This window comes from Hermetia illucens, chromosome 7 (assembly GCF_905115235.1).
Source record: "Hermetia illucens chromosome 7, iHerIll2.2.curated.20191125, whole genome shotgun sequence".
Taxonomy (NCBI): domain Eukaryota; kingdom Metazoa; phylum Arthropoda; class Insecta; order Diptera; family Stratiomyidae; genus Hermetia; species Hermetia illucens.
Genome location: NC_051855.1, coordinates 7607095 through 7632352, shown reverse-complemented (window position 1 = coordinate 7632352; position 25258 = coordinate 7607095). Strand labels below are relative to the sequence as shown.

Genomic DNA, 25258 nt, shown 5'->3' with positions numbered 1-25258 from the left:
ATTGCACTGTGCGCGTTTTTGTATATCGAAGGAGCATTCGACAACACATCGCACACAGAGATACAGGATGCCCTGAGCCGCAAAGGAGTGGGAAACACCTTGGCACTCTAGATGGGCAAAATGCTAGAAAGCAGACAAATAGAGGTACAAACAGGTACAAATTCTATTATCATGAACACCACTCAAGGCTGTCCACAGGGTGGAGTACTATCGCCGCTGATGTGGAGTCCATACTCATGGATGAACTCCCGGACGTGTTAACTAACACTGGAATACAAGTCCAGGGCTACGCGGACGACATTGTTCTAATCTGTAGGGGCAAATATGAAGATACCCTATGTGATAGAATCCAAACTGGATTAAGGGTTACTAGTGCCTGGTGCAGGAAGGTGGGACTGCGGATCAACCCAACCAAAACCACCATAGTACCATTCACTAGGAGGCGTAAGTTGGATCACCTGAAAGCCATAACATTACATGATATGGAGGTGAAACGAGAAACAGAGGTCAAATATTTGGGAATCACGCTAGACCAAAAATTACTCTGGAAGACACATGTAGGAAAGCCACGAAGGCTCTGATGACTTGCAGATCCATAGCAGGAAAAAAAATGGGGTTGCAGCCCGAAGATACTACTTTGGATATATACTGCAATAGTAAGGCCAATGATTACCTATGGAGCGGTAATCTGGGCAGAAAGAATCCAACTCAGCACACAAGCCAGGGAATTACATAAGCTCCAAAGGCTGGCTTGCGTGTGTATCAGCAGGGCATTGAGGACATGCCCAACGGCATCCCTGGAGGTCCTTCTGGGATTAACCCCTCTCCATCTGCACATACAGATGCAGGCAAGGAGATCAATATTCAGGATGGCCGGTAGTATGAGTAAGGCCGGGAGCTGCCTAAATCGAAGGAAGATTGATATCCTTTCTAGGCGGTATCCCGAATTACTGATACCGAGGGACAACATGACAACGAGGTTTCATTTCGATAAGAAGTTTGAAACACGTTGGAGTAACAAGGCAAATTGGGAGAGCGTGGCTACGACATACGGCCTAAACCAGCAACTGATTACCTAGTACACAGACGGATCCCTCACAGCAGAGGGAGCGGGTGCCGGTGTCATTAGTCCAAGGAAAATGTACTTTGAGCCAATGGGCAGGTACACTAGCATATTCCAGGCGGAAATTTACGCCATAGACAAATGTGCCTCCTTTAATCTGCAAAGGAACTACAGGGGGCAGAACATAGCTATTCTCACCGATAGCCAAGCAGCGATCAAGGCACTTAGGTCCAACCAGGTGAACTCTAAATTGGTATGGGAATGCCTTGAGAGACTGAATGCACTCGGCTCGTCCAACAAGGTCTGGATACTTTGGGTTCCAGGCCATGCTGGGTTGGAAGGCAATGATGCAGCGGGTGAACTAGCCAAGAAGGAAGCAGGGATGCTTTTACACGGGCCAGAACCCTATCGGAAACGGTTTCATGGCTATGAATCTAAGAAACGAAGAAAAACCGTTGAGGGAACTATATTGGGCGCGCCTACCAGGTATGGAGCAGTCCAGGGTGCTTATTGGGGGATACGAACCCATGCGTACAAAGGATTGCTTAAACCTCACCAAAAAGAACCTCCGAATCATAGTGGGAATTATCACTGGTCATTGTCGGCTGAACTATCACCTAGGGAAGCTAGGGATATCTACGGACACTGCCTGCAGGTTCTATGAGGAGGAGGACAAAACCTCTATGCACGTCCTGGGACAGTGTCCGGCACTTGTGCAAAGTAGATCGATACATCTGGGAGAACACTTAATACCAGATGCAAAGCTGAAACTTCTGGAAGTGGGGAACATACTAAAGTTCCTAACGGTTACAGGCCTGCTTGAGATACTATGATCAACAGGTAGACTATAACCAGTAAAAGGGACACAATAGTTCTTCAAGGACGCGGTGCGACTTTCCCTTAGCAGAATACTAATAATGAGGATGGAACACGAGTCAAACCAGATTAAGGAAATACAACAGGTTCTGATGATACGATATGAAAAAAAGCGCAACGGCCGGCAAGTGACTGACTGAATGGTGCCGAAAAAAAGAAGGAGGAGGAATCGTAGACTTTCCTGACAAGAGGGTTCAAAATTGTGACCTAAAAATCGAGCGTCTGCAGACTCTCTTGAATTTCGGTGACACGAATTGGCGGTGTACTAAATTGGCAATGTTTTAGATATTACAGTGATTGAAGATTAGATTCTGCAGGCCAATGCCTACCTAACATACCCGTGACACTATTTTTTGGCCAATCACTTTTGACAAACAGGTCGAGAAAACAGGAGCTAGACGCTTCAGGGTATAAAAGATTTTGTGTTTCGAGTGTTGTTACAAAGAGAGCAGATTGTGGTCCCACGTTGGGCGCCGGCTCTGTTACGAAGGGAATAGGTTGTGGTCCCACGTTGGGCATCAACTCTGTTACAAACGAAGTAGGTTGTGGCCCCCACGCTGGGCGCCAACTCTTATTCTCGTTAATTGTGACATTAGCATTTCATTGCATGGCTTAATATGCAATAAATTTCCGCGAAATTGATAAGTTTGAACTGCTACCATGCAATGTCAATAGCCTGATTTCCACGCTGCTGCTGCTATTGCAATTTGGTACTCCTAGGATGAACTTAAGGGGGTGGTTTTCAGTCAATTTCAAAAAGTTGATAATATATTATTAGGAAGTTTATTTAGGCAGATATGGAATGGGATAGATTCACTATAGGCGCATCGCCTTGAATTCTCTTAGATTTTTGGGTTGTGGAGTTTTCGAAAATTAGTCTTGTCTCACTTTAAGGGTCCACATTTTGACCCCTTACTCGAGCATTTTGCCATTTACGCCAAACCTACTGCTTGTGAAAGTAGTGAATTGAGACCTTTCATTTGATACGCCACACGGGCACATTAGGTATAAACAAAATTTGACATCCCCCCCCCCCTGGAGTGCCCTCTTTTAACTCCATCATTCCATAGCTCCCATATCCTTATGAAATTTCGCTTGAATCGGTGTGATCGTTTTGGAAAGAAGTGCGTATGGTAAACACACAGCCAGACGGACAGACAGACAGTGAATCGATTTTAATAAGGTTTTGTTTTACACAAAACCCCACCTTAAAAACCTGCCTTACCTTTAGTATCCGAGCACTATTCCAAGCTATTATTATATTAACTTTGTTGGTTTTGATTCTTTTTTGTTTAAAATTTTCGACAGTTTTTGTGCCCACCAGAAAAGCAGTTTCGCCGGGAACTTAAGGGGGGAGGGGGGGGGGGGTTATATATATAAAATTGTCAAAAAATCGACTTTTGTTGTTATGCATAAATAGTTAAAATAACATGTCAAGAATATGCTTGTAAATTTTCAGAATGGAATTCAGTTTATTTTTAGATTTATAATTCGTTAAAGTACCCCGCCTCTATCGGAGCGGTCGATTCCCGGTACCCTTCTCATATTTCTGACCTTAGCACCGTTTGTATTGAAGACCTAGGTAAGCAGATGTCTAGGAACTCATTTGTTTATTAATTCCGTGAAAAGTACATCTGCATAGTTAGTATAAAGTATCTTAGATATGTGCCAGCGAATGGTTGGCTTTAGGCTGGTGTATGACGTCACAACCCTTATTGGACGTTACTGTGGCAAAGTAATAATTTAGTAGTCAAAGGCAGTTATTGCGCATCGTGTGCTGGTTGGACAGATACTAAAGAATATCGTGAATGGTATAAAGAACATGAACCAAACTGCCAAGAAACCCCCATTAAGGCTTTTCTGGCGCTATGGAAGTTGAAGGGATGAAGGAGATGTTTCTACGATCCGAAGAACTGTTTGGCGTCAGACATGGTAACTAGATCGAAGATGGAGATTCTAAAACCTTCGAAGGAAGTCCTGATTTAAGTCCATATAGTGATGATTTTCGTTAAAAATAAATACATTGGCCGCTTGCAGAAGAGGATGAGTACTCGGCGTCGAAAAACTAAACAGACAATCACCTGGGAAGAGAAGGTAAACTTACTGAAGCTTTGATCAAAAAGATGTCTTTGAACTTTGGAGTAGCTAAGAGGAGGAACGTTAATTGGGCCAACGATATGGAAAACCCAACGATATGGAAAACCCAGCCACGTACTATCATATGTGCTCCACAGATAAAAAACCGAAACATAAGTTCTGTCCATCAGGTACCGATTGCTGATGCAAATGGCGCAAAGCTGAAACTTCTGAGGAAGATCCTAAACTGATAAAACATCCTGATCCATTACGTCCTGATGCCCAAACTCATGCCAAGCCTATTTTTGACGACCAAGGAAGCTCTTCATGCACATAAACAAGAGCTTAGGAATAAGAACGAGTTCAATGAACACATGGAGAAAGTTCTGTATGGGCCTGGAATCGCTGACTAGTTGTGTGTGTGTCAAAACTTTAAACGACTTTTTTTCGAACCGACTTTTTGTAAAATGTCCGGAAAAAATAACTCAAAAATTTCTCAACCGATTCTAATGAAATTTGGGACACTTCTTCTCCGTAGTATTATATCCTCGTTGAAAATACAAAACAAAATCAAAAACTACTATTTTTGATCCAAAAACCAACTGAAACAGGAGGAATTAGGAATTAGATATTAGCACTGATGAGGGAGGCACGTGGGCCCTGAATTAGGCATTAGCAGGAGGCACGTGGTTCCCTTAATCTGATTTCAGATACTATTACGGACGTTAGAAGTCCCACCGTTTGGAGTTTCTCGCCTTCTGCCAAAAAGATTTACTTATTCCATCCCTATTAAATACGCCTCCCAAAAACGACTAAAAAAAGACCCTTGCATGTATCGTCGGAAAAGTAAAGTTCGAAGTATGGCGGGTGTATCAAAACCGTTTCGTGTCTCTGTTGGTGTTCATCAAGGAAGTGCCCTCTCACCAATCCTCTTTGTCCTTGTTATGGACACCGTCACATGGGATATCCAACGTCCAGCGCCCTACACACTGCTTTATGCAGATGATGTTTTCCTAGCATCTGATAGCAAAAATGAACTCGTTCAAAAATGGAATGATCGCCTCATGCAACACGGTCTCAGATTGAATTTAAACAAAACTGAATTTTTGACGACCGGTCCCCATGAAACAGGCACAATCACTGTCAGCGACAGTGATCTGCCCAGAACTGAGCGATTTAAATACCTCGGGTCAACGCTATCAGCCAATGGAGAACTGCGTTATGAAATTGCTTCACGCATTAACGCAAGCTGGATGAAGTGGCGTTCCACAACTAGTGTCCTTTGTGATTGACGTATCAACGAACGTTTCAAATCTAAAATTTACCGCAATGTCGTCCGTCCAGTCGCTCTCTACGGTTCTGAGTGTTGGCCGACCATAAAAGACAATGAACGGCGTCTTGCGGTAATGGAGACGAAGATGCTACGTTGGACTAGTGGCGTCACACGTTTAGATCACATCCGAAATGAGGATATCCGCGATCGTTATGGGGTTGCACCGATCGTGGAAAAGTTGCGAGAGAGGCGCCTGCGATGGTATGGTCACGCAATTCGTGCAAACGAGAATTCACTTGCCAAGATTGGTCTGAACATCGAAGTTGATGGTAAACGACCAAAAGGCAGACCTAAGCAACGGTGGCTTGATACGCTGGATGGGGATTTGAAAGCCTCGAGATTGCACCCAGATCAGGCATTCGATAGAGCCAAATGGCGAAGCCAATCACGACGAGCCGACCCCGCTTGTGAACGGGACAAAGCCTGAAGAAAAAGAAGACATGTATCGTCGCTCTTAAGATCAATTTTGCTCACAACAACCTAATTATGTTTTATCAAAAGAAGCCTAAATTTTTGTTCATTTTACGCTAGGTTTTCCTTTCCGGTCTATCCATGCTATTTATTTCTTAACAACAAAAGCTTTATCATTGTCATCATCACCGATGACAACCAGTATCCAGTGTCAAGTCTGCCTAAGCAAGTAACTTCAGGTATCTCGGTTTTGCGCCGGGGTCCACCAATTCGATTTCCCCCCAGATAGATACCGTGGTGGATTTTGTCCTTATCTCATCCTTATCTAGGAAGACTTTGGCGATCACTTGGTGTAAAACAAAACCTTATAAAAATCGGTTTACTGTCTGTCAGTTTGTCCATCTGTCTGTCACATGTATTTTTCTCGGAAACGATTACACTTATTGACACTAAGTTTGGTAAGAGGATGGGAACTGTGAAGGCTCAAGGTTTGCGCCCTTTTTACGTGTTTGAGGACCATTCAACCCCTTGAGTTCAACGTGCAACAATGTAATTCACCGCATGTGCGGGGTCTTACAGTCCCAATTTTTCTACCAAATTTGGTGTCAATAGGTGTAAACGGTTCTGAGAAAAGTCAGTGTGACAGACAGACAAACAGATAGACACGCAAACAGGCAGGTGAACTGATTTTGATAAAGATTTTGTTTTTCAACCAAATTTTCCTTAAATTTTGTTAGAAGAGTTGTACCCTATTCTCCAGAACTTGGTATCACCTATGACGTAACAAACGGTATCCGGTCTAGGCTTGCCTAAGTAAGGAACAGACATTCCGATTTTTTGCAAAGATCCACCAATTCAACATTCCTAAAAGTTGTCTGCGATGCGCCCTTGCCTACTTCATCGCTACATCTCAGACAGGGTCTGCCACATCTCCTTTTTCAACTGTTATGTTTTTTAAACTAAACAAGTCGGAATACCGGAAGCTGGACGCTTCGGGTATAAAGATTTTGTGTGTTCATCTTGTCTTCCTATTTTTCCTTTTCACGTTTTCCCATTCGCATATGCACTCATAGTCACAATTAACCGCCCACCGATATGTTTTTTTTGCCCCTTTTTAGGTCTTACGGAAAACAAAAACTTATTAAAATCAGTTTACTGTCTGTCTGTCACACGCATTTTTCTCGGAGACGGTTGTAGCGATTGAATAGTTACTCAGAATGGGGCCATGAAAGAAATTATCACTTTCGATCTCCTGCACTCCCTACCTTTCCAACAAATCTCAAAACTAGGACCGGCTTCGGAAAGTACTAAGCAAGACCTTTCATTTGATACCCCACATAACTACATTTGGTGAAAAAAAGTTACACCCCCTTTTTTGATGTATGGGGACTCTCCCTTAAATCCAACGTTGAATGGTGTAACTCACTGAGACAGACAGCAAACCGATTTCAATGGGGTTTTTTTTCACACGAACCCTTAAAAAGCATACAAACGACATGTTTCCAAGGGACTTTTAAGGCACAGGGTCCACCTGAATCAGGTGAATGTGAACTCACCTAACCATGATAAAATCTTAGGATATAGAAGAACTTTATCAGGAGTGGCAAGACCCCTGGCTTGCTAGGAGGCAGAAAGCAACTTCTTAGTTAGTAGCAGTACTCGCCAGTCCTCCATCCTGCAGACAGCATCATGAAATCTCAGAGAATCCTCGAGCTGATCTACCTCTACCTGAAGGACGCTTCGATCGAAAGAGGTGACGGTTCAGATACAATAAGTGAAAAAATTTCAACCCCGCGGCCCCGGGGGTATTAATTCCAGAGTTGTTGGAGTGCCATGAAAATCCCCTCGTCCTGGAATCCAAAAACTGAAGAATTTGAGGATATGGCACAGGAAAAAAATGATCCGTTGAAAACACACTTGTGTTGATGGTACTCGGTAAATAAGGAAAACTGGTGGATCTACAGCCGGGAAAATCGCACATTTCCCTGCCGGCGAGATACAGAAGATTTAGATTCAAAAAAATGCAAAAATGTTAGTAGTGAATGGAAAAGGACACGCATCGCTGGTCTTCTTGTCCCGAGGGTTATGCAACCAGAAGAATTACCAGAAAATCGTATGATTTTTGCCGGAGCCAACTCTTTAAAATTCATAAATTTCGGCCATAAATTTCCCACCACCCTGACTAACATCAGTTTATATTTATTGGGCACACTGAATACAAACATATAATACAATAATTTTTATCAATTTGACACAATAAAATAATGAGACCAATCAGAAAAAAAAAATCATGGAATTAAGACTTGCTTTATTTGGCTCGAAAATGATAGTGGACTTTCGAGATTTATTATCAATTTTTCTTTGCTTTGGTGATGCGAGTGGTGCAAAAAAAACCCTGTTAAGCCAGTCAGAGATGGACTTTGAAGACCACATTCAATGTTATTTTCGTGGAGTTTAATCATAATCGATTATCATTGTTAACCTTCCTTTTAATGGTTTTGATGATTTTAGATGATTCTCTTGCCCTTGCACTTCAACATGCAAACTGGGATGTCCCTCTGGGAGCATATGTTCCAGGAGAATTCCTGGAGGATTTGCTCTCGGCCCGGTTATTTGCGGTTGGCCCCCTTATGGGGGTTTCATGGTGGTTCCGGTTATAGCTACATCGTGAGCAGGGCTCTTTGGAGCTCAAGCGTGAAGTTGCGCTGTACAAATCGGGTGCCGTACCCCTTAGTTGCGGCAGAGGTATTAGATAGGCCTTGTATCCACTGGTATAAATGTTGACCTTCACTCAGTATAAACTAGTACCACTGTGCCAGTCATAGCGAGACTTTAATTGTTGTCTCCAAATCAATCCGTGTCCGAAGACGTTAAAACCCCAGGACCTTCATGTCCTTGCACATCGCTCCCACGTACTCCAAATGGGCCATAAGATCCAAGTCTGCAATGGGTCTCGTCTGAAGTGGGTCCTGTCAAGAAGCGCGCCGGAGGTTGCCTGGTACCATAAGAATCGGGATGGCTGTCTGATGCATATGTTCCAGAAGAATTTTTGGAGGATGTGCTCCCGGCTCGATTATTTGAAAGGGGGCCAACCCCTTGTGGTAGCTTCAAGGTGGTTAGAATTATATTCATATCGCGAACTGTGCTCCTTGTGGGCTGTAGTGTGGAGTTACGCTGTACAACTAAGGCCCCGTAGCCTTTAATTGCGGAGGTATTAGAGAGGCCTTTCATGCACTCAGTATAAATCTTGACTACGCCAATTTCAACGGGACTCTGATTGTAGTCTTCCAAATAAATCCGTGGCATACGTTAAATCCCCTGGATCTTCATGTCCTTGCTAGTCAAAGCATACCTTGTATTTCCGAATTTGCTGTAGATCGTGTTTGGATTCCTGAGCAATGCAAGTTAGAATTGGATCGATCTGGCGGGTCAGTCAGTGCTGAAAAGTTGACCTTGCCAATGGAACAATACATGCCAGGCATTTCTGACTGAAATTTAAAAGCGCGACGATATAAGCGCAATAGAGCCATTAGATGAATTCATCTTTCAGCAGAAGAGGTTCTGACTCGTTCTATTTCCAGCCGTGAGTCTCATTGTTCGGATATTTCAGTAGCTTTACTAGTTGGCAGTTGCCGTGCATACCTGCTTAATCTTCAATGTCTGCCCTTTTTCTGACTGACCCGACTGATTGAACGGTTGAATGGTGGCAAATGTCTTTTTCTTTAATAAAGGACCGACAAAAATCAGAAGTGTGTCTTACCGATTACGTCAACACTCACTGACATCTGTTTGTCAATTTGGCAATGTGCATACAAAAGAGGGGGTGGTCATTTTTTTTCCACCGAATATAGTCATGTGGAGTATCAATGAAAAGCCCTCAATGAGTCCTTTCCGATTCCCTTCCCTTGCATGTAGGAAGTGACGCCATTTTATGTTGAGTTTGAGTGGAGGCTCTCCATATATGGGAAAGGGGGGGGGGGGGGGGGTATGAAACTCTTTTCCAACAGAAGATGGTTATGTGGGGTATTAAATGAAAGAGCCCGGTTAGTGCTTTTCCAAACTGATCTTATTTCTGATATCGGTTGAGAGAAAGGGGGAGTGAGGGCTCAAAATGTATGCCCCTAAAAGTGAAGCAGATTTCGTTCTCAGAACCTATCCAGCCGAAATTTCTCAATATGTATGCAGCAGACGCTCAAAAGGCGCCTACGTATTTGTTGTTGCTTTTGTTTCCATCCAATCCATTGTGGAGACAACTCACGAACGCGTATACCGATTTCGCCCAAACTTCATATACACCACTTTCTAAACAATAGGAGCAGACTCCTTTGATGGCAATTGATTCGCCGGTTTTTGTGATGATGACCCCGGTGATAGGCTAGCATGTTTGCAGAATGGTGTAATTTTTCATGGTTTGAACCAGACTCTGTGAAAATCTCAGGACATACAGGAAAGCCTTGAGAGATTTGGGTACAATACCTGTAGCTGACAATATTATGAGAACTACAACCATCCTCTTGAGATGGCCCAGCCAGGGGCTATAGTTCACCTTCTTCTCTACGTATTTCCTTTCAACGTTGCTGCAACCCATCTGTTCAACTAACAGCACGCCAGGCTTTATGGCGATCAGTCCAAATACATGCTGTAACCAGAACTATCGAGTACTGGACGCGGTCCCGTGATCAGCATAGGTTCTGATGAATCACCATACAAACAGGGTTATGTCTGTTTATGTATTACTACAACGGTGCCACAAGCCCGAACCACACATTCTGCACTGTTCGTTCTCAGCCCCCCCCCTCAGCCCCCCTTAAGCTCAGGTGGCACTGGGGGTGACCAGTGAAGGGATAGCGTGCGCTTACTTTGTTCTTCCCCGAAAGATTCGAGTCCAGCACCAGCTGTATGTGTTGCGGGAATCCGAACAGCAGATCATCCTTCAGATCGGTAACTTGAGCATGGGCTCCTTGCAGAATTCCTTCTATGAATGCTGATAAAAACTTTATGAATTTCGAATCAATGCGCATGGATTAGTTAAGTGTGTGGGACGCTGTCATAATCGTCCAATGAGTTGTCCCTTGCAACCCTTTCATCAAACTCTGCAGCCCATCTGCTCCTCGAACAGAATATTGTCGGTCTCGAGATGAGCATTGACTCTTCTACTAACAATGAACGTTATGAATTTGTGGAAGGTTAATAAGCAAATAATAGCTCTTGGGTCTATGGGGTCCTACAACGTGTACTTTTTAGGGACAAGTTAGGTAATTCCCGCAGTGGGGAAAGGTGGAAATTTTCCAGGACGACAAATGACCTGGTTTATGCTTATCTGTCGACCTACAATATATGCTGGTGAACTTTTTGTACCAGAAATTCTTCACCCGATCCAGAACTGGGACCCTCCAGTTCTTCAAGCTGTTTAAGGCTCATCGAAGCTACTCTTCGATAATACCCGCAAAATGCATGCCGGACAAAGTGACATGGCGAGTTCCTTCAGCGCTAATCCACTCAGCATGCTAGGATGGGTAAACCCAATTTCCAACCTAATATTCGTCCGCTTCTGTCACCGAAAACTGTACTGTCTGGACGCTCTGTTGGAATTCGTTGAATGAATCTGAAAAAACTCCGTTGGTTCCTCGCGTATGTTGCATTTTGAACACGTCTAGAGTGACTTTCACCGTCACCGTCGTAACTGCAATATTTTAATTTATTCCACAGCACAGGAGACGCTGATCAGGCTAAACCTAGAGCATGTATTCTTGCGAGGAAGAGTCTGCACGCTTTCCTGTGCCCAGACCTGAGTTCCAGTGACCTAGTTGTGGTCAAGCTGGAGCAGGTGGGGGCAGAGAACGTGTATATTTCCTCGGCGTACATGACTCACGACCGATCAGCTCCGCCAGAAAAACTACAACATCGGACGAACACCATAACAGCAAAGAAAGCCAACTTGCTGATAGGCTGCGATGCAAATGCAAGGCATACGCTTTGGGGCAGCTTCGGGATCAACGAAAGAAGTGAATCATTCTTTGATTTTATCATTACTTCAAATCTATCGGTGTGTAACAGGGGCAGTACACCGACCTTTCATTCCCCCTGCTCGGAGAACTGTGACGGGTGGGAGGAGTTCCTTGATATCACCCTAATAACCGACAACGGGATTCTTAGGGTCGAGGACTAGAGAGTGTCTGACCACAGTTGGATACCCTTCAGTCTAGATTTCGCCGGAGAGGTTTCCAAGCCCTTTAGAGACCCCAGGAGGATCGACTGGAGAAAGTTTGGTTAGGTAATTAAGAACAAACTCTCCGGTGCGCAAATTGGTGGGATTGGCACGACAGACGAACTGGAGTCAAAAGTCGGGGCTCTGGAGAAGGCTTTTGATACCGCCTTCAAAATCTCGTGCCCTGCTAAGTACAGCAAAAAGACCCTGCCACCGTGGTGGAACGAAGATCTCACTAGTATCAGGAAGCTGACCAGAGAAATCTTCAACATCTGCTAGAGGCAAAAATACTGGCAGCCATACAAGGACTGTCTAAAGAAGTACAAGTCAGCCATCAGGACCGCCAAGAGGCGGTCTTGGCTAGACTACTGTCAGGCCATTGAAAGCACTAGTGAGTCCGCGAGGCTCAATAAGATTCTGTCCAAGGAACATAAGAGTCCATCCTTCCTTAAAAAGTCGGAAGGTTCCTGGACGGAATCTTCTAGCGAAACATTGGAGCTGCTGGTGCAAACGCACTTTCCCTCCGGCGAGGACTGTGAGTCAGAACCTCGCTTGGAGGGATTGCGGCAACCCGAGCTGTGCGAGACTATCAAATCGGTAATTACCGGGGATAGGGTCGGCTGGGCTATAAACAGCTTCTCCGCATACAAATCTCCAGGCCCAGATGGCATAATGCCAGTCATGCTACAGAAGCAGCAGGAAAGGGTTGTGCCGTGCCTTGTTGAGATTTACCGGAGCTGCATCACTTTAGGATACGTACCGCAGTCCTGGAGGCGCGCACGGGTGGTTTTCATACCGAAAGCGGGCAGGCGAGGCCATGAGTCTGCGATGGACTTTCAGCCAATCAGCCTGACCTCTTTTGTGCTGAAGACCCTAGAACGCGTCCTGGACATTCACTTAAGGACGATTATGGAGAGAACGCCTTTCTCTAAGTCCCAGCATGCCTACCTCAAAGGAAAATCCACAGAAACCGCCCTCCACGAGGTAATTGGCACGGTTGAGCGGTCGCTGCAGTACAAGCAGTATACCCTTGCTGCCTTCTTGGATATAGAAGGAGCTTTCAACAACGTCAGTACCAACGCCATTGGATTGGAGGGGTATCTCACGCATTGGATTATATCCATGCCGAGTACCAGGATAATCCAGTCCGATCTGGGAGGCAACCACTTGACCAGAGCTGTGAACAGAGGCACGCCCCAGGGTGGTGCTATATCACCGGTGCTCTGGTTAATAGTAATGGACAAAATTTTACGTACATTGGACAGCAGCGGGGTAAAGGTGGTGGCGTATGCCGACGACTTGGTGATATTAGTATCAGGGATGTTTCTGTCCATTATGAGCGACATCATGGAAGGAGCGTTGCGAAAGGTGTGCCTGTGGGCCGCAAGATGCGGACTCAGCATAAACCCAACCAAAACGCAACTGATGCTATTCACCACCAAGACAAGGATACCTGAATTCCATCTACCACGGCTGAATGAACAAAGATTGGTTCTAAGCTAAATTGGAAGTTGAACATAGAACTGAGGGTTAAGCGGGCCTTTATAGCCTTCTATGCCTGTAAGAGAACCTTTGCAAAGAAATGGGGTCTCCGGCCGAGAATGGTTCTCTGGATGTACACCGCTGTAGTGCGTCCGATCCTGACGTACGGCTCTATTGTATGGTGGCAGGCTTTTAAGAAAAAATACAGTAGAACGAAGCTTAATAGGATTCAAAGAACTGCGTGTGTGGGTGCTACTGGGGCTCTGCAGTCCTGCCCAGGAGATGCTCTCGAAGTACTCCTGCATCTTCTCCCCCTAGACCTCCACATCAAATATGTTGCATCGTGCAGTGCTGTCAGACTACGTGAGTCCGGATGCTGGGCAGCGAAGTCCTACGGCCACAGCAACATTCTCGATGAAATACCTCGAGAAATCTGGGCATCCCCTACGGACTATGTCACACGCAAGCTGAACTTCACGAGAAACTTTGCTGTGGACCTTCCAACCAGGGCAAAGTGGAAGACCGGTGGCGTGTTGCAAGACTATGACACGGTATTCTTTACGGACGGACCAAAGATGGAGTCCTCGCTGGGGTTTTCTCGAATACACACGGTCTATCCAAGTCGTATGGTCTCCCAGGTTTCGCCAGTGTATTCCAGGCGGAAGTACTGGCGATATTGGAAGACTGTCGATGGCTGGAGCGTGATTCGAGCCCTAAGCGTAAGATAGCCATTCTGACCGACAGCCAAGCGGCCATCAAGGCTTTGTATTCAACGACGACATCTTCCCGGTTGGTGGGGCAGTGCAGAGTTGTTCCGCTGGCGGCTGTCGGGGGCCGAGTCTACTCTCACTACCTAGCAGCCGCGGGCCTGAGATGGCAAAGGCTTACAAACTGTGCCAAATCAAGGAGAATTTGGCCCGCTTATAACATAGCCCGATCACGAGAGCTCCTGAGCCAGACGCGTGCAAATGCATTCAAGATTACGGCGGTCTGCACGGGGCACTGGCCCATAAGGGACCATGCCGCTAGGCTCGGCATACCCTACAACTCGCATTGGCGAAGCTGCGGCTCGAGTCAGGCTGCGGACACTGGGTAAACCATTCTTTGGGGACCTCAGTGAGATTTCTAGCTGCAGGGTCGGAGAGCTGGTTTCCTTCGTGAATGCTACGGGCTGGCTCTGAAGATCCGAGCCAGCTGGACTCTGCTTCCCTGTTCCTATAACAACAGTCACGGTCTTAGGAGTTTGTGGCATCAAAACGGCGCACCAAAGCGCTTATTGGGCTCCTCGGAGCGGCCACTGATACCTACCTACCCTACCGTCGTAACTGACTGCATACGACAGAAAGTTTCCACTTTGCCGAGAATTTCAACTATGGGTATCATATTCGGGATGGCATAGGAACTATGCCCCTACACTTTATTTTTCACAGGTCTGCTGACATTGTCAGTGTTGATTTGAACCAGCCTAGCAACTTCCTGTCTCAGTGAGTCCCCCCTTTAAGTTTTTACTAAATTCAGAAATTAATTATTTTAAAAATTTCTGTTGAGTTCTTACTAAATCAAGAAATTAATTGGTATAAGAATTACTAAATTCAAAGCTCTGCTCCCGATGCAGACTAGGGCTCCGCCAGTTGTTAGAGTGATTTTTGCTGTTTATGTATATAAATATAATACAATTTAATTTAATTTATTTAATTTATGTATTTATTTATTCATTTTTATTTATTTATTTATTTATTTAATTTATTTATTTATTTAATTTATTTATTTATTTAATTTATTTATTTATTTAATTTATTTATTTATTTAATTTATTTATTTATTTAATTTATTTATTTATTTAATTTATTTTATTATTTTTTGTATATATGCAATACAATTACATATTTTTTTACTCTTATTTATTTATATTTCTGTATTTACTTACTTTACACTTATTTTATGGTACATGGTTGACCAATTGGTTGATTGTGGTGCGTTAATTATAATTTTAGGGATAACAATAATTTAATCCGGAAAAAATCACTAGCTGCCCTTAGAAGAACCAAACATATATAAACTCCATCCCCTACCATAATTTATCATAACCAAAACTACTCATATTCTCATCCTTTTTAATACTTTTCTATTTTCCTTTTTAACACTATCAAATCATAATCAAAATAAAGAAAGATTTATTATACTTTGTTTGTTTGTTCAAAAGTTTTGATACCTTTTCGCTATTCCTCCGTTGATCTCGAGGTTCACATGCCGTACCTCAGTTGGGCGGTTGTCGTTCAAATTAACAACAATCTGGGTCAGTCTTTGGCCTCTTACAAATGTCAACTTGGTATGGTATCATAGTTTCACCAATGATACTGGACTGCCCATTCTTATTTTCTTTTTTTTTTATCATTGCGCCTTTTGAAAATTTAATTTAATTACGAAATAGGAGCGACAATCTACTCAAAAGCACAAAAAGGATCTTCTCTTGAAACTGGATTTCAAACAATGCACCCGCGTGGTTCAAATTTCACCAATTTACAATTGTCCTTTTTGAATTTAGTTAACTCATCAACCGTTTGTTATGTTTATTTTTCTCGTGAAAAATTGTTGAAAATTGACATAAATAAAATAGAGACAGAGAAAAACAGAGTCGCTTACCCTGGATTTGTCGCTCCTGCTGTTGATTGTGGTGATGATGATGGTGATTGTTGCTGTTGTTGTTGTTGGGATGTTGTTGATTGATGTTGTTGCTGTTGTTGTTGTTGATGATGTTGTTGAGGAATATCAGCAACGGAATTACTACGCATTTTATTTGTTAAACGTTTAACAACATAATCCATTGAACGTTTTATTGTGGACTGTTGTTGATGCTGTTGATGTTGTTGAATTTGCTGATGTTGCTGATTAATACTTATTGCACTTCCACCACCAGCACCCACACCGCTATTACTAATACAATTTAAATTGTTATTTACTAATAAACTACTATTACACAGACTATTTATACTATTATTATTGTTATTGTAGATTTGTTGATGGTCACTTTGCTTGTTAAATTGTCGTTGTTGAAAGTGTTGAGGCGACAGCGATGCCTCACGTTTAATCACTTTTTTACTACTGATATTATTTTTATGATGATGATGCTGCTGTTGTTGTTCTTGATGATTAACTATAAGACTACCATTACTATGTTTATTAAACTCTTCAGGTGACCGATCGAGTTGTTGCACGGAGAATATTAACGTTGGCGATTGTTGATCACGCTGTTGTTCGTCATCATCTCGATGTTGTTCCTTTTTTGGTGAACTCACCACCCTGTCATAGGGATGATGGCGAAGATTAATATGATTCACTTCGTCGTTTATATCACTGATTTCATCAACGTCTACTCGACTTTCTGTAGGCGTTGGTGTAGTACTAGCATCATTTGTCACATATAAATTAGTTATACTATTATTATTGTTATTATTATTAATTGTTTTTGTTGAATACTTTTCTAAGTTTTTCGAACGTTTAATTGGCGGCGAAATTGTATATTCGTCTGAATGGTGTTCGTCCTGTTGCTCTGTTTGCTGTTTTTGTACATAGTCTCCAGTCTCATACTGCTTAATGAAAAGAAGAGGGGGGAGGGGGTCGAACAAGAAAGGAGAAGATGATGAGTTTGACTTGTGGTAAGCTTTCAATGGTATACACAAGTATAAACTACAGCAAAAAGAACTAGGCAAAGAAACTTACTGAAAACAGGTCGCCATCGTCCTCTGCATCGGAACCTAGATTGGTTACATCAGCAATACTGCTGCATCTTTGTTCGCTATCGCTAAGGTTATTCACATCACAACAATCGTCCTGTTCACCAATAATCTCATCACTTGATATTCGATGCGCAGGTTGGTGTTGTTGCTCTTTCTCTGATTGTTGTGTTTCCTCCTTATCCTTAATTAGCGTTGGTATTGTTGATTGTTGCTGATACTCATCATTATCACTGAGTGGGGTAAGACTTCGGTGACTGTCTAAGTCTAGCTCTGAATTACTGTAGAAATCCGCTGATATTGGTGAGTTATTTTCTGAATTGTTTTGATGATGATGATGATGATGTTGTTGGTTGCTATTTACATTCGTGTGGTTTGTTAAATTACTATTTCGGGTATTGTATTGACGTGACAGGGTCGCTGATGTAGCAGTGATATTACAATCAATCGTCTGCTGTTGCTGATTATAGGCTGATGAAGCTAATGGATAGTTGATGCTGACTGTTGATACTGCTGGCGTTATTGCTGATGTTGCTGTTGTTAAACCACCACCTTCAAATTTGTTTGGAGGTGATTTCCGTTTTGACGACATGCTGCTGTAATGAAAAGAATGAGGGGCTGTTAAATTGGGCATACTTATTAGAGGTACTGAAAATTAGTTTTGTATTTCCAGGGAAATGTATACATTTGAAGGAAGCGGGGCGGGGGGGGGGCGGGGGGTGCGCCAACGCAGGTAGCGAGTAGGTCCCTGCCTGGCTTCTGAGGTCCGAATTGCGCCAGGGACCATTATCTAGTCGGAGTGGTTTATCAATGCCAAATTGTATCAAAGGGCAGGGCAAGTCTCCACACAGGGTCAACTCTATATCGAAAAGTTCTACAAAGAAATTATGTGGGAATCCAAGAACAACGAACCTCTTTAGCATAGACTCAACAGGGATAAGTGCACCAGGTGGACAGGGAGTGAAAGTGCTCGAAGTGCGGAGGAGTGGCAAACAGAACCGAACCATCATCTCCTCGGGGTGCCTGATGGATAATATCATACTAATGACGGTCGTAGCAAGTGTGAGAGGCAATAGCTCACCTATCAACGAGGGACCGGCAGCCCCCCTGGCAATACCCTTCTGCCGCGCAACCAGGACAGCCTGGGACCGGACGGATTCAGCGGCAACGACTGCAGCAATGGAATATGGTTTAATCTTTTGGAACTTGGAAGGAACACACTCTAAATAAAATCGGAGCTCTGCGAGAACTTCTCAAAGGAGGAGAATTTGGAGTGGCATTTATAATGGACAACAAATTCAAGGAACGAGTTATTGACTTTAAAGCAATAAATGAACGACTCCTTGCGGTCCGTATCAAAACAAAATTTGTTAACTTATGGTTAGTGAATTGTGACGCAGCAACGGAAGAAAAAAATGACGCAGCCGAGGACGAGTCCTACAATACCCTGGAACGAGTTTCTGACGCATTGCCTTCTAACAACATAAAAATAATGTTACGGAATTTCGGCGTTGTTTGGACTCTCGTCGATTCTCATTGAGGAGCAACTGGAAGACATAGCCTTCATGAAACACGGAATGACAACGGACAGCGTCTTATTAATTTCGCTAGCAGTAAAAAACATGACAGTGAGTTCAACCTGCTCCCCACATCGCGACATTCATGAAAGGACATGGGCATTCCCATCTGGTCGCACATTCAATCAAATTGACCATGTTCATTACGGATGTAAGGTCATTACGTCGGCCCCGTTGTGATTCTTACCGCATGTTAGTAAGGACGAAGTTTCGACGTCGACTAACGAAAACAATCTGGATGTGCATAAAAGTCCTGGGGGTTTACCGTGAGTACCTGCCCTGTAGGGATAATCGCACGGTCCCTTTCGGACACGGATTGATTTAGAGACCACAATCAGAGCCCCGCCCTGACTGGCACAGCTTTACTTTACTATTTAACACCTCTGCCGCAACTAAGGGGTACAGCGCAACTCCATGCTTGAGCTCCAAAGAGCTCTGCCCGTGATGTAAGTATAACCACAACAGCACCGTAAAACTCCCACAAGGAGGTCAACCGCAGATAACCGCGCTGAGAGCACATCCTCCAAGAATTATGCCGGAGAATATGGTGCCGGTTCCAATGGTGCCAGATAGTCTCCGGTGAGGCTTCGTCGCAGGAGGGACTTTAGATGAGTCCCTTGCAGACTCGGGTCTGATCGCCTTCCTCGAGTACGTGGGGACGACACTCCCAAACGGATTGACTGGAATTAGCTCGGAGTGGAGAACCGCAACGAAATCTTTCCATCAGTCAACTACCGCTCTGCGTATAATACAACACTCACCCAAAAAGCAGAAGACTGGTGACTGCCCACCAGGGCCACTACGGTTACTCGCAGCATCAAGGAACCCCTTAATTTTAGACTTCAGAACTTTTTAAGGGGGCGATTTTCCAACGGAGCTTGAAAGGGTCAAATCCGACTTCCTCCTGCATTTCTTCCGTTACCCTTGCTCGGTTGGGGTTTCAAGTTAAACCCAACTGTTTTGTCATGAAAACAGCTCCACTTTGAGGTGCTATGACTTTTTGAGGGGGAAAGACCGCTACAATCCTTCAAACGAATTAGAAAGGGAGGACCTTCATTATTTTTCATATCCTCCTCAACCTCTCTTCTTCTCAGGGTAGGGTTGAAAACTTTACTATGATGATACCAAAAACCCCCATCTTGAGGAGCAGTTATTCTTTAAGGGTTGCGCGAGACGCAGTTGAAATGCCTGACGGTTATCCAATAGATGCTGGTTTAGAGTAAAGCGCAGTCCTTTCTCGTTGGTAATATCAACCCACGAAAGGACTACCTTTTACTCGATTTGGGTCTATGCAAAGACAGTGACCAAAGGCGGGAGGGATGATGAAGATTATGGGATTAAGGGAACTTAGATTGTGGAGTACAATTGGTAGAAGAAGGGACCTTAATTCAGGGGAGAAGTTAATGTTTACAGAGATTCCAGGTTGTACAGGCTACTTGGTGCTGCCTGGCTTAATGTAGACTAGGTGAAATATATACATTCATCTTCGGCCAAGCCGGTAACCATTTTGATGGCATCAATGGTTGAGCTGGCTTTACGGAACCCATACTGCCGATCTGAGAGACCTGCCTGGTTCTCAACAACCGGGAGTAATCTCTTATAGATTACTCGCTCTAGCATTTTGCCCGCAGTGTCCAAAAGGACAAATAGGTCTGTAGGAGGTTGGCTCACCTGGAGGTTTACCAGCCTTAGGCAGTAGCACCAACTTCTGTCGTTTCCATGATGCAGGAAATATCCCCTCGGACATGCACGCTTCGAACAACTCAGCGAACATGTCCGGTCTGGATTTCACGGCAAGCTTAAGGACCTTATTAGGCACGCCATCCAGACCCGGAGATTTGTTATCTCCTATCCTAGCGCAGATCTCCAGTAACAAGAGTGAAGGGCACTTGATCTGCGGAGAAGATCGGACTCTGAATCGCCGCATCACGATTCTATAGGCGCCCCCTCACGGCGCGTCCGCTTCTAAACAGAGCTCCTTAAAGCATTCCCTCTTGCTTCGTTGAATGGCGAACTTAAGGATTAAGGCTTCCTTATAGGCGCGCTCTTTTTGCCTTGGTCGATTCTACCTACCACTCTTCTAGCTCGGTGGCAGGCTGATCGAAGGCTGGCCGTTCAGCATTCCACCAGTAGTTTGGTCTTCTATTGGGGAATGAGCACCTCTCGGCATGGATGCATCACACACCTTGGTAATGCATTGGGCCACATGAGCAGCTCTTACCGTAGAGGCGCCTGCTTTATTAGGTTGGTCTAACCACATCTCCATGAAGGTCTGCTCATCCAGAGCTTTAGCGGACCAGCCTGACATCTTTTTCGGTTTCGGGCATGATGGTCTTATGCCGGGTGACTCCACCCATAGCCCAAAGAAGATTGCCTGATGATCGCTGTGGGTGTAGTAGTGCTTGCCGACGCACCAAGGCATACCACGTGCCAGTGTAGGGCTGACAAAAGTTAGGTCTACGATTGAGGCAGACAGCCCTTTCTGAAAGGTGTTTACATATTCTTTGTTGCCAGGACAACATCTAGTGAGAGTCTGGAACAACACAGCTGATGGGAGAGGACCATTGTCGTTGGTGAGAGAGGATAGAGGAAGGGGAATATCGTGGAAGAAGATCTTAAAAACTTTTGGGGCCTAGGATGGATCCCTAAGGGAATCCTGAGTCTACGGGGAAGTCGATGGTGCGAAGTCCGCCGAAGGGCACGTGGCAAGTTCTGTTAGAGTTGAAGTCATCCGGCATCCAATCACGATACAAAACCAAGTGTAGTTTATTTGTTCATTTATTTATTTAATTAACGGACAACAAACGGAGAGAATTCCAATTAATTATTGTCCTCAGGAGGAGGAGAAAGCAAAAAACTTATCCTACGTTTAAAACTACTTAAAGTAGGCAAGTTAAAAGGACCAAGCTGTTCTGCATTATAATTTCCGTAAAGCGTGGGAATCGGGGAATGAAAATAGACTTCGAGCTCCGCGAAGGGCACGTTGAAAATATCCAGATAGGATCTACGCTGTTGTAGGAATGGAAGGTTTAGAAAGCGGAGACGGGAGGGGTAATCCACACGAGGGAAGCTTTTCTTAAAGAAGAGGGAACGGGTGAATTTGCGTTGCACATTTTCAAGGGCAAGACAATCACAGTTACGGGAGGGTGACCAGATCACGGAGCAATACTCGAGGGTATTCCTTACGAGGGAATTGAAAAGAGCTAAGGAGGGTTGGATGGAGTTAAAATCAGAGGAGGAGCGAAGAATAAAGCCTGACAATTTTGCTGCTCGATTGATGACATCGAGGCAATGGGTGTCAAAGCGGAGCTTATTGTCGAAAGTGACTCCGAGGTCTTGAGTGGAATTTAAGCAGGATAAGGAATGTCCGTTAAGCGAGTAGAAGAAAGAAGTGGGTGAGGATTTTAGGGAGTAGCACATAGAGTGACACTTTCTGACGTTTAGCGCTAAACCATTAGTGGAGCACCAACGAACCAGAGTGTCCAGGTTATTCTGAAGGGAAACACAGTCCATAGGCGACGATATAGCGGAACACAGATTAAGGTCGTCTGCATAGAGCAAACAGGGACAAGTAAGAAGGGGAGGAAGGTCGCTAATAAAAAATAAAAATATCAAAGGACCCAGAATAGACCCCTGTGGGACGCCAGAAGAGGGGGAGAAGGAGCGGGAAGTACAGCCGTCAAAAGAGACGCGGCAGGATCGGTTGGAAAGGTAAGAGGCAAGCCATAAAACAAGTGGTATGGGAACGTTTAGGGACGAGAGTTTGGATAGAAATATCTTGTGATTTACAGTGTCGAAGGCTTTCGCGAAGTCAATGTAAATAGTATGCACTTCTTGCCGTGAATTTAGACATTTGGCGACAAAGTTGGTAAAGTCAAACAGGTTGGAGGCAGTGGACCTACGTTTAACGAAGCCGTGTTGTTCTTTCACTATGTGTTGGCCAAAGTGGGCGGACAACCAGTCGCTGACATATCTTTCCAGGATTTTGGAACAGGAGGAGAGGAGGGAAATGGGACGGTAATTCTCGGCAAGCGAACGATCGCCACTTTTGTGAATGGGGATAATGAGAGCCTCTTTCCACAAGCTGGGAAAATGATTCTCTTCAAGGCTTTTGTTGGAAATAAGAGATAGGGGAAGGGAGATGGACTTACCAGTTTTGATCAAAAAGAGGTTTGGAAGACCATCGAAGCCAGGTCCGACCTTGGCATCAAGTTCGCCAATGAGGTATTCGACAAGGATAGGAGTAAGAAGGGGAATGGTAGGCGATGCGGGGCAGGCTACATCTACTATCGGGAGGGATTCGAAGGAAGGAGGAGGAACATAGAGTGACGAAAAGTAGCGACAGAGTAAATCACAAGATCGTTGGGGGGAGTTAGCTGAGAAGCCAGAGAATTTAATAGACGGAGGGGATAACTGGGCGGGGCAGTGGGAGGTTTCAGATTTCCGCGCTTTAGTGAGTCTTCCACGCTGGACAAATATTCGTGTCTGGACTTACGTATTAAGGATTTGACCGAGGAACGAAGGGATTTGAAAAAAACTAAGTCAGCAACGTTTCTAGAAGACAGGAACTTCTTCCTCGCAGTCTGTTTTTGACGTAGTTTTTTGTGAATTTCAGTGGTGAACCAGACGGGGTAAGAGCGTAAGCACTTAGGAGAGGAGGGAACGTAATAAGGAAGAAGATCAGATAAAATGGTATAGAAAGTGTTGAGTGCTTGGTCACATGTAAATGGGAGAGCAAGGGGACCCAGTTGATTGACGTCAGGGCTGAGTTCAGACCTTCGAAGTTCGCCTTACGAAAGTTGAACTTGGTAGGCTTCCGAGCGACAGGAGAGTGGAGTCGGGATATCTGAACATCGAACTCGAGAGCAGGATGATGGGCGTCAGGGGCAACGTAAGACGGAGCATGAAGGGATTGGGAAAGATAACGTAAAGGAAGATTAAAGAGGATAACGTCAAGAGTGCGATCTAAGTGGTTTCTAGAAAGGTTAAATTGGAGGGCCCGACAGGTGTACATGAAAGTGGATAGAGGAAGGGAAGGGTGGGTCGAGTTATTAGGGAGGGAGGGAAGGCCAGGAGTAACGGGCCAGGAAAGTCACCACAGAGGATGAAAGGAAGTGAGGGAAACAAAACGGTTAGGGCCTCTGATAATCTGTCGAAGAAATCCTCGTACAGAGAAGGCGGGCTTAGGCAGGGAAAATATACGCACGATATGATAAAGGGACATACATTTGTCGGAAGGACATGTATGGTAACAGAATCGTAGGAGGAGGAGAAGGAGGAAAAGATGATTTCGGCACAGAGAGGGGACTTAACAGCTATTAGGGCACCTCCGCCAGTTGTCTTGCCAAGCCCAACGCAGTCTCTGTCACAACGAAAGACAGAGTAACCTTCGAGGAGCTCAGAATCTAAAATCCTGTCATCCAGCCAGGTTTCAGAAATGCAGATGACATGAAGTTGGAATGCTAAGGCTAAGTTTGAAATCCGACAGCTTGGTCCTTAGACCCCTTACATTTTGATAAAATAGCGTATAGTCATTGGAATCATTCAAGTTCGGCGAGGAAATTTTCACGAATCTTAGACCTCTGATAAGGCTTAACGAAGACCCCCTGTGGCCAAAAGGAGGATTGGACGATCGCATCGAAGTCATGGGGATATGTCACTTTCAAGGAAGCTATCACTCGGTCAGGAGAGCCATTCTTCGTCAGCTTTACACAGGGAAGAGGTGACAAAGTTGAGTTGCTTTTGCTTCTGATATAGGCCAGAATTTCGTCGGGCGTAGTGGAGTATCATTGCGGCGCTCAAATCAAGAGCGCAACATTATTTTCGTTGAGGCGCTCAAATTAAAGGCGCAAAGTTATACTATCGCCGCGGAGCTCGGTACTATCGCGATCTTCAAATTTAGCCAGAATGGAGATTCAGGCAATTATTGATGCCCAGCAGGAAAGGGTCGTCAAACTTGAAAGTGTGCGGGAGTCCCTAGTCAAACTCCGGCAAGAAAAAAGGACGCGAGAGCGTTTTGCTGCGGCATGGGAAGAAGTGCAACAGCTTTATTGGGATTTCCTCGCCGGCCACAGCCAACTTCTTCGCCAAAACGCTTCTAAGGACATAGTCTATTTCCGAGAAAATAAACTATCCGTTATGATCGGTATTTACAATGCTACTAAGGAGCTGATTGGGCGTGTTCATCGCGATCTCATTCCCGAAAGCTCTCCCGTCGATATAGAAATCACAGGTGGAAGGGTAATATTAAGTCCACGCCCCGGACCTTCAGTCGAGCTTAATGAAGCTCAAGAGGAGTCGGAGGACGCGACAAAACAGCCGGAAAACTTGTTCTCTAGAGAATGGTTTCCCAGGGTTCGCGATGACTTGAACATACCTTTTGGTGACATACCGTTGCCGTCAAGAGGCTTCGGGCTAAGAAGCTCCGAGACCGAAGGCATTCCTTATTGGAATCGCGGTCATAGACCTCGTCCTTGTCCGCGAGTCCCTGATATTCCT

At 44.5% G+C, this 25258-nt stretch overlaps 1 protein-coding gene across 4 annotated transcripts in view; it reads right to left on the bottom strand.

Annotated features, from left to right (window-relative positions):
- Positions 1-25258, bottom strand: part of LOC119660900 (bromodomain-containing protein DDB_G0280777-like) — a 531029-nt gene that overhangs the window by 238164 nt on the left and 267607 nt on the right. For all 4 annotated transcript variants that reach the window (XM_038069839.1, XM_038069841.1, XM_038069840.1 and 1 more), the window contains 2 exons: positions 17170-17779; positions 16093-17036 (listed from right to left, as the gene is read on the bottom strand). In XM_038069839.1, coding sequence (XP_037925767.1) covers positions 16093-17036; positions 17170-17775 — 1550 coding nt within the window. In that variant the 5' untranslated portion in view covers positions 17776-17779. The remainder of the gene's footprint in view (positions 1-16092; positions 17037-17169; positions 17780-25258) is intronic.